General features: G+C 40.8%; 2 protein-coding genes across 5 annotated transcripts in view; one reads left to right on the top strand and one right to left on the bottom strand.

The window, feature by feature from the left end:
- Positions 1-1,618: 1,618 nt before the first annotated feature.
- LOC129718691 (uncharacterized) overlaps positions 1,619-10,370 on the top strand; it is a 97,954-nt gene continuing 89,202 nt past the window's right edge. The window contains exons 1-4 of one of the 3 annotated variants that reach the window (XM_055669731.1): positions 1,619-1,764; positions 1,817-2,419; positions 2,469-3,486; positions 3,550-4,075. In XM_055669731.1, coding sequence (XP_055525706.1) covers positions 1,732-1,764; positions 1,817-2,419; positions 2,469-3,470 — 1,638 coding nt within the window. In that variant the 5' untranslated portion in view covers positions 1,619-1,731 and the 3' untranslated portion in view covers positions 3,471-3,486; positions 3,550-4,075. Of the gene's footprint in view, positions 1,765-1,816; positions 2,420-2,468; positions 4,076-10,370 lie in introns of those variants that run through there. The other 2 variants (XM_055669730.1, XM_055669729.1) reach the window with 2 other exon arrangements.
- LOC129718690 (NADP-dependent malic enzyme) overlaps positions 3,786-10,370 on the bottom strand; it is a 47,885-nt gene continuing 41,300 nt past the window's right edge. For both annotated transcript variants that reach the window (XM_055669726.1, XM_055669728.1), the window contains exons 3-4: positions 4,988-5,921; positions 3,786-4,922 (exon numbers count right to left, since the gene is read on the bottom strand). In XM_055669726.1, coding sequence (XP_055525701.1) covers positions 4,243-4,922; positions 4,988-5,921 — 1,614 coding nt within the window. In that variant the 3' untranslated portion in view covers positions 3,786-4,242. The remainder of the gene's footprint in view (positions 4,923-4,987; positions 5,922-10,370) is intronic.

Raw genomic sequence — 10,370 nt, 5'->3', positions numbered from 1 at the left:
CCACAGAGACTGAGGGAATAATATCAATAAGATCAAGCGTTACGGAATTCCATTTTTATATAGTAGATTATAAATGAAAATTTCAATCGCTATAATGCTAGCCACACACGCTATATAGCAAGCCACACATGCTATAAACATGCACAGACACGCTAGACATGCACACGCTATATAGCAAACCACGCACGCTATATAGCAAGCCACACACGATATAAATATGCACACACACGCTACAGACATGCACACGCTATAAACATACACACACGCTATACAGCTAACCAAGCACGCTATATAGAAAGCCACACAGGCTATGTAGCAAGCCACGCATGCTAGCCACACGCTATATAGCCAGCCACACACTATATAGCAAGAAACACGCTGCATAGACACGCTATAGACATGCACTGCACACGCTATATAGCAAGCCACACAAGCTATAGACATGCACAGACACGCCAGACATGCACACGCTATACAGCAAACCACGCACGCTATATAACAGGCCACACACGCTATAAACATGCACACACGCGCTACAGACATGCATACACGCCATAAACATACACACACGCTATACAGCTAGCCATACACGCTATATAGCAAGCCACGCACGCTAGCCTCGCACGCTAGCCACACACGCTATATAGCAAGCCACACACGCTAGCCACACACCTTATATATTAGGGACACACGATACAGATATTCACACACGTTATGTGCACACACCCTATATATACATACGCTGGATAATGGTGGCTTCTCAAACCACCTGGCGGTGCGAGTCTCTTTCAGTTGTATTCAGTTGTCGGGTTGTATTCACCCAACGATATCTGAATTAGATCATCACTGGTGGGGTTCAACTCAGATCGAAGGAAAGCCGAACTGAAAGAGGTAGGAACTGCAGCTAACCACCACCACCGCCGCTGTTGCCCGCTGCTGATCCACTTCGCCTACTGCCATCGGTGTTGATGTCCGCTGCTGCTGCCTGCTGCTAGTAAACTGATTTGCTTGAGGTGAAACAGTCTCTTATATAACCCAAAGAGTGCATTCCCGGCTAACTAGGTACTCCATTCTGTCGTCCTTTCTAGGGAAAGGCAGCAAGCGACCAATCAAAAGTTGACATTTTCGTTCCGACAATGCTCAACAATTTTCAATATTACAATTGTTTGAACAATCAGATTACAATTTTCTGCATTTGGACGGGTGCTTAAATGATTTTTCAATCGATTGCTGCAAAAATGACAGAAATAGGTTGGAAACTGACTGGGTTTAAAACGTTTGAAATTAGACATTTTTTCTGACGCTCTCAATGTTTTCGGTTTTGAAATTGGATCCCTGTATTGAAAATGGGTCCCTGTAATTGTTGCCCTAAGACGTATTCTACGTCAAAAAACGTTGTTAGAACATGTAATGACAAAAAACGTTTGCAAGCTTACTGTAGAATTACCATGTTTTTAATGGTTGCAACAAAAAACATTGTCCATTTACTGTTTTCACCGCAAAATACATCTCGGGTGAACAAAATAAAAAAAACGTTCGTTCGTTGTTCATTCCTACTTGGACACATTATCAGAGGAGTACTGTTGCATTGGTAACCATTCAGTCTGGTCACCGTTCCTTTGTTTATATTTGCATTCTTCTGAAAGCAAAACCGGCAAACGTTCGGTGAGAAAATTCACTTTATAATTATGATTTGCTTAAGTTAATAAAGTCTCATAGTTTTACGTTAAGATGCTGTTTGATTTCGGCACAAAAGATGCAAATGTAAGTTATTCCTAAGTCTAGAGAAAAGTAGCTAAATTATTGCTCTTTACAGTTTTTCAAAGTTAATACCATTCTACAAATTCTTAACTCGAAGCGCCTTTTGGTTGATCATGTAGAAATATTAGAGGAATGTTTAGAAAGTTATGAATACAATACAAAAGTTGCAAACGCACACCGCACAGAAACCACATTCATTTGGCTTAGTGCGGTATCAGGGGCTGCTGTTTGGCTTTCCAGCATAAACCGTTCTAAGTGGACTTTCTCTCTTCTGGGACTTACTGTGGCCTGCGGAAGTGCTTGTTTTTACAATTGGATCAAAACATGGCATTACAATCGACAGCATCGAATGGTTACAGAACTAATTGAATCACTTAATAATTTTGAGGCAGCAATCAGAAAAAATATTCTTTTTCTGCATGAAAGCCAATATATCAACACCCCTCAGGTTGCAGAAGACAAAGTCTACGCGGGAGAGGTGTTTCGGTGTTTGAAGGAAATCATCAAATCTATTCACACTGCCCTGAAAGCTTTGGAAAATTGTTGGCAGCTTGATGATAAGTTCAGTCACTTATACGTGCCAATGGAAGAACTAGAGGACTGTGACTTGTTTGATGCAAATACCGATATGAGTCAACTAAATCTGAGAACCATTAAGGTACTTCATTCAGTTGAATGAGAATATATTTTGATAGTTAGATTTTTAGGATATTTACAACGTTTTCGCTTATGTGCAATCTCAATACCTGACTCGGTTGGGCCTTAGTATTGCAAGTGGTGCTTCCAATTTATTCATATGCAATTTGCCACAACTTACGTGCATTATTTCGAAGACAACAAATGACTGCCTCAGACAGTTGAGCATCATTGTCGAGAACGGTCGGCAACGGGTAGCACGAGTGCGTTCTTGTAGGAAAAAGTTGCCTCCTGAAGTGTCCAATTTGAGGACATTGTCGCTGGAGGTTTTTGCTAAGCTACTCAATGTTGTCCACCAGTTTAGCACGATGGATCAGACACTGGAAGATAGTTTGAACCGCTGTGATCAGCAGATTCTGGTGACGTCCCTTGAAACTTTGGAAAATCCTTTGGAATGCATCGCAAACGATATTGTAGGATCCAGTGAGGAATGTCAGCGTTTACTTGTTACAGTGAGGAAACTGATAAACAAGGAAGATTGTGTACAGGGGAACTTAGACTCGTTGAGCCAACCGGAAGCAACATCAGAATATAAAGAGGGCGAAGATAAAGTTTATTCCGAGCAGGATAAACCAGTACTGAGAGATGAGTTTTTTGCTGTCGATGGTACCGAGCCAAATCTGTGTGAGGGTAGGCGTGAATCGATTGGTTTCCTAGATGATCTGGAAGGAATTAACGCAAAGATTGTTAAGAGGCACTTCAAACCGGTACTGAAACAGCTTCGTGAACGGATAAAACCTATCGGGGCGGACTTTAGAGAGCGCGAAAAGCGAGTTTTACTAGACAAAGGTATTGATTTGAACAGATTGGATGAAGAAATGGAGGAAATTGCTGCAACAAGAAACCTGGCTGACGGTAGTGATTCGGAGGATGAGGGAGAGGAAGCCAGAAGGTCTAGGAAAAATGAACAACGGTATGATGATATGCGTGGTTTCCTTGCCGCTAAAGAACAGATGAGTTTGTTTGCACTGAGACCGATGAGTAGCATCGTTAACGAGGATGTTTTGGAATAATCGCTTGGAGTTTACCGTGAGTATACATTAAATTGTTGACTGTTCGATATTATTACCTTCTCAATAATGTTTTTATCAGCGTATGTTGTGAAAAAAAAGTTACTCTCGTATGTATCCCTTTGAAAATTTCTATGCTCTATCTACTCTCATTGTTACCAAAAATAATTTCCCGGTTGGTGATCTTCTCAAACACATTTTAATCAGATTAAACGAAGAGACTATCCTGGAACATGCGAATAAACATGAATCAACGATCCTGAGAGGTTTGGGAAAGTTTCAAATCCGTGTTTATAGCGCCATGAAAACACTACAATCTACCGAGTTAATAGCCATTTATACATTTATTTGTGATACCATTTAGTTACTCATCGTTCTACCATACATCTTACAGTTTATTCATCAGCAGATATTATCTTACGAAATAGGTTGAATCGAATAAATTACAGGTTTGAAGCTTTTCTTATGGTTTACGTGATGCAGGGGGTACGCAGATGCGTACAATGACAAAAACAAAACAGAATGATAATACAACAGAATTTAAATGAGAAACAAAAGACGAACGCTACAATTTTAGTACTTGTTCATTTAAATCTGACAGAAATCATTTCACCTAAATTAGCCTACAACTCTTAAAACAATATACAATAGTGTTTCTTCTTACAATCTTCCTCAAATAAACCAACTTATCGCTCACAGATGTGGAACCCGCGTTTGAAATTGTTTGCTAGGCAAAATACGAAAAACAACGTCACAAAAAGATAACCTGTGTAGTTTACAACTTAGGCCACGGGTAGATCGCAGGCAGAGATGACTTGTAGCCTAAGTCGTACATCTGGGAACGTACGAAAGCCTCCTTGTCGCTCGGTTCTGGCTTTGTGCAGGCAAGACCATTTTTATACGCGTACTCCATTATGCGGACGGCAATTTTAATCGAGCAATCCTGGATTGCTTCCAGCGGTGGGTACAGGCTGCCTTGTTCCAGATCAGCCTCGGTGACAATCTTTGCTAAGCGTTGAGCAGAGATGAGGAAAATGTCCTCCGGAATGGTTGCTGCACCAGCGCAAATCACTCCGAGAGCAACACCAGGGAAAATGTATGAGTTGTTGCCTTGTCCTGGGTGGTAAGTTTTTCCGTTATAAGTTACTGGAGCGAATGGCGATCCGGAAGCGAAGACTGCGCGACCATCGGTGTTTTCGTAAGCTTGTTCCGCAGTACATTCGGCTTTGCTTGTGGGATTGGACAAAGCAAAGACAATCGGTCGCTCGTTGATTTCGGCCATCGAACGAAGAATTTCCGGCGTGAAAGCGCCAGCAATTGCTGCCGCTCCGATGATAACTGTCGGTTTCAATTCCTTAACGGCCTCAGCCAATGTATCGACAGGAGCGTGTTCATGTGCGAATCGGTGTTTGTGGCCGGAAATTCCCCCCTTCGGGCGATCTTTCACAATCAGACCTGGAACGATTAGTAATAGAATAAATAAACTAGTTCGACGCTATTGGATTGCTTTCAAAACTTACCTTTACTGTCTACTAACCAAATTCGCTGACGGGCTTCCTGCTCGGACATGCCTTCCTTGCGCATGGCCATGACGCATAGTTCAGCAATACCGAGAGCGGCTTCTCCAGCACCTTGGAAAAGAACCTTGTTGTCACTCAGCTTAGTTTTGGTCACGCGCAACGATGCCAGCAGTCCAGCGACGGCGACCGATGCCGTCCCTTGGATGTCATCGTTGAAGGTACAGTAGTTGTCACGATATTTATCAAGGAATCGGAAAGCGTTTGAGTTGGCAAAATCTTCAAATTGAATCAAGCAATTACGGCCAAAACGGCGAACAGCAGCCTGCATGAATTCGTCGATGAACTCATCGTAAGCTTCCCCAGTGACACGTTTATGCCGGAGTCCAACATAAAGCGGATCATCCAGAATGCTTTGCGTATTGGTTCCCACGTCCAGCGTAATTGGTAGACACTGGTGGGGTTTGATACCCGCCAGAGCTGTGTAGAGGGCAAGCTTTCCGACGGGAATTCCCATACCGTTGGCACCCAAATCTCCCAAGCCTAAGATACGCTCACCATCGGTAACACAGATGGCACGCACGTCCGTCTCAGGCCAGTTTTTCAGAACATCGTACACGTGTCCTTTATCGTTGATTGTGATGTACATGCCCTTCGGCTGCTGGAAAATCATGCTGTATTTCTGACAAGCTAAACCTACGGTTGGCGTGTACACTAGTGGCATCATGTTGCCGATATCCGACGCCAGTACCCGGTAAAACAGGCGCTCGTTACGATCCATCAGGCTAACCAGATAAATGTATTTATCCAGATCGTTCTCGTAGCGATTCAGCAGAATCAAGCAGTGCTTCAGTTGCTCCTCCTCGGAGCGAACGTTGGCAGGAAGTAAACCATGGATCCCTAACAGTTGCCGTTCTTCGATCGTAAACGCAAGACCCTGGGAAAGAGAGGAAAGAGAAATCGATTATTATGAAATCAGCGTTGCACCGTAGGCGCTGCTCACAGTAGAAATCAGCTTCGCCACGAAACTGAAACGGCGTTTTGTTTATTTTTGCTACCTTTTGTGCGGACAAGTATGCACCGTAACGACCTTGACCCAAAGTTGATGTTACAGCGATTGTGGCTGATAAAATTTTAACATTACGGCAATTTTTACCCAAGTGGCCACTTCACCATTAAAGCTGTTAATCGCGCTGTAGCTTGAGGGCAAGTTTACCGATGCAAATTTAAAATGATTGTGAAAAATCATTAACAGGTAATAAAATTATACAGGGGCACCGTAATCCGTCACCTGACGATCAGCCGTACGCACTACCAGAGCAAACCATGCTAGTGTCATCCTGCGTTCGTTTGCAGCTCAATGTTCTGATTATAGTAATCAAGCATAACGTGAACCATAAAATCACTCAGCGATAAACTAAGTGATAATGACTTTATTATAGCTATCAACTTGCGTGGTTTTCAATGCGTTGGTAAAAATGAATAATAATTACAGAATAATCGGCGCAAGGTGCAATCATGTCAACGGCTATTCAAAAAGGCAATCTGAAGTTAGCAACAGCGAAAGGTGGATAGTTTCCAATACACATGGAATTGATAATTTCCAGTAGCGTCTTGGTATCACTTTGTCTCACCAGGAAATATATGGCTAATTGTGCAAATCATCGTAAACAGATTTACATGGAATAAAAAAATGTGTATTTGCTATGTGCGGCTTGTATCATCATTGTTCTGACACCTCGTAGAACTCGCCATTCGATACTTGGTTGGATGTAGTTTTCTAGTGTTGCTAACGCTAGAACAAGTTTCAAGTTTACCTGTTTCCATAAAATCAAGATGTTTACGTGTCCAGGGTAAACTTTTGACAATCGTTCAATTGTTGGGTGAGATAAAATTTGTATTTGTTTTGGGGCAAGCCTACAAGAAATCGCTAAATTGTTTGTTTGCGGTTATTTCGACAAACTGTAAAATAAATTAAATTTTGCCAATCATGCAAGTGTCAGAGTGATAATTTCAGATCCCTTTCGAAGTGACACCGCGAAGACAAGAAACAAAGCTCTGTGCTTTCTACACTAGGGGGATTTTACATCATTGCAATGCTGGTGGCATCCTTTCGTCTTTTAGGAAAAGCTTTTAATGTTTTTTTTTAAACAATTTTAACATAAACGAGATGCATTTTTTCCAAAAAACATATTTTTTGAAATTTTGTTCAAACATGGCAAGATAAACAAATGTAGGAGAAAATGTACTTCTAATCACGTATTCGTTTTTAAAAAAAAAAATCGATGAACGTCGGAAAGTATGTACTACATTTGTGATTTGGCCTTTCTCTTTGCATATCTATTATTTATTGAAATAGAACAGCACAAAAACTTTCCAATTCTTAATTTTGGAGGATTGTGCGCTACAATGCTATTGATACTAATAGTCTCCCCCGAGTGGTAAATCGAAGCTTGTCAGCCAGTCGTCGTATGCTCGATTTTCCGCTTGTATCTCGAGACCAGCTAGGAAGTATATAGTATAATTAGTATGAATGATGCCTAGAGACAGGGTATTAACTTCAGTTGCTACTTTGTCAGTCGATTTTTTTCAAGATAACACCAGATCTCGACGTTTTATGCATTTCTAGGATATTTGGTATCGAAGAAATTTTTTTCGATATCGACCAATTCATGAACTACACTATCTGTGCTTTTCTATATAAGTCGAAAAAGTGAAACTTTGACCGGTTTGATGCACTACCTCCCCAAGTTGGATTGCGCTGAAATGGCTGAAAAAGACAAAACTTTTGCACCTAACTGCTAAACGAGATTCGAAAAATGTTATCAAACATCTAAACTATGAGAGCACATTCTCTTAAATTATCGCGATAAATATCGCGATAATTTTCTTAAATGAGCTCTCACGGCTCCGGTATTTGACTACAAGCAATACTCTCTTCGACAAAGTTGTAGTACTACTTGAGGACTTCAAATTCGTCATACAAAGTAATTCAAAAATTTGCTTATTAAATGAGCTATCGCCTTGTGAAAAAAATGAGCGCGAGTGATAATTTTCATCCTTGGCTGTGGCACATAATACTAGAAAACGATTTTCCGATGACACTGATTCGAATGACGCAGGAGGGATCTACATCATGCGTACGTTGGATGGATTGAAGCAAGGGGACGCGCTTTCAAACCTTCTGTTCAGCATTGCCTTGGAAGGTGCAGTATGAAGAGCAAACGTGGAAAAAAACTGCACCATCATTACGAAATTTCACATGCCTCTTGGCTTTGCGGATGACATGGTAGCAGGTAACTGTCAAAGATGTCGGAGTGCTAGTGGTGTTAGTGCTGAGGTGGAGCTAGATGGGGAAATCTTCGAAGTTGTTGAATACATTCGTGGCGACAGCGGTGAGATAACATGAACGAAAATCGGATAAGTTCCGAAAAGAATTTTTCATTTGAGACAAAAAAAAACACAGAGAATATTTGTAACGTAATGGATTCATTGAGCATCCAATATCATAAAAGCTTCAATATCAATAGATAATTAAATGCTATGTTTGCAAATCCAAAAAACAAATAATACATATCTAGAAAATCTATAACGAGCGTCTCAGCAGAGTGATTGAGATCAATCAAAGAAATAGTTATCGGTTTATCGGGTATCGGGTATTATTAAGGGATATGAAAAAAGTTTCAAGATCCGCCCTTTTCAAAATACAAAAAATATCATCCACATACCTCCACCATCGAAACGGTAAGATGTTCCTCTTCTCTAATGTACTTTCTATATTTGCCATGAAGAGCTCACATAGAAAGGGTCTACCAAAGACCCTATTGATACCCTGAACAAAGCTGGAATTTATAAAATTGCATGCAGTCACTGTGACATGGTTTACATTGGACAAACTAAACGTAACCTAGGGATACGTCTCAAAGAACATTTCGCAGAAGTGACCAAAGCAAGTAAAGTTTCAACAAATGCCCCACCACACAATTTCAAATCAAAAGTGGCTGAACATATTTTTAACGAGGAACATCCACTAACTTCGGATAACATTCACCTCCTCCGCCCCGTTAATAATTTATGGAAATTAGACGTAGCTGAAAGTTTAGAAATTTATAAACAACACTCATGCACGCTTCTCAATAAAGACGCAGGTAATCACCCCTCATGGCTATTCAATCTGCTTCCCAAAAACCCCAGACATGGTACGGTAAACAATCGACCGCATAATTCCCTACCTAACTCCAATTAAGGGTGCTAAATTTTCATTTTTACCTACTACAAATAAAAAAACAGGATTTACGCTTTGCTCTTTACCAGTCCACATAAGCACTGAGGAAGACTGTAAGTCACAGTCGAAATATATATTTGCGGACTGAATTTCAATATTTATTTCCAAAAAATTTAGTAGAGTATAACGGAAACCGATAACTATTTCTTTGATTGAAATAATACATAAACAAAAATGACATGATTACTACCGCCGCCAAGAAACTTAAATGTTCGTACACTGTTGGTCCTGACGGAATACCGGCCGTTCTTTTGTGCCGTTGTATTGATATTCTGGCTGCTCCACTTTGCACAATTTTCACCCAATCTTTGGCTCAAGGGAAGTTTCCTGAGGTATGGAAGCACTCCTATATGTTTCCGGTTTTTAAAAGTGGTGATCGACGAAATGTCAAAAACTACCGTGGAGTAACTAATCTGTCAGCTGCGTCTAAATTGTTCGAGATCATTGTAAGCTCTATTGTATTGAATTGCACACGCAACTACATTTCTTCGGACCAGCATGGTTTTGTTCCTGGGCGATCTGTAACAACAAATCTGATGGATTTCACGTCGAATTGCATTTCTGAACTCGAACGAAACGTACAGGTTGACGTTATTTATACTGACCTCAAAGCTGCCTTCGACCGAATTGATCATCGAATACTGCTGAACAAAATTTCCCGTCTTGGTGCTTCATCACGGTTCGTTAAATGGCTTGAATCATTCATGTGCAATAGAATTTTGCAAGTTAAGCTTGGATCAGGTGTATCGTCTGCGTTCACGAACAAGTCTGGTGTACCACAGGGTAGTAACCTAGGACCGCTTCTTTTTATTATTTTCTTCAATGACGTTGCTGATGCACTTGGGATTGGTTGCAGATTAGTTTACGCCGATGATTTAAAAATTTACTTGACGATTCGCACCATCGTGGATTGTTATCGTCTACAATCACTTTTAAATACTTTCGTGACGTGGTGTAAACTAAACTCGCTAATTTTAAGTACTACAAAATGTGAAGTGATAACCTTTCACCGCATTGAACGGCCAATACTTCAAGGATCCCCATTGTCTGAAAGCTTTATACTGCTCACTTGTATGACCCCTACTAGAAAACGTAAGTGTG

Source organism: Wyeomyia smithii, chromosome 1, assembly GCF_029784165.1.
Source record: "Wyeomyia smithii strain HCP4-BCI-WySm-NY-G18 chromosome 1, ASM2978416v1, whole genome shotgun sequence".
Taxonomy (NCBI): Eukaryota; Metazoa; Arthropoda; class Insecta; order Diptera; family Culicidae; genus Wyeomyia; species Wyeomyia smithii.
This window is presented reverse-complemented; position numbering and strand designations above follow the sequence as displayed.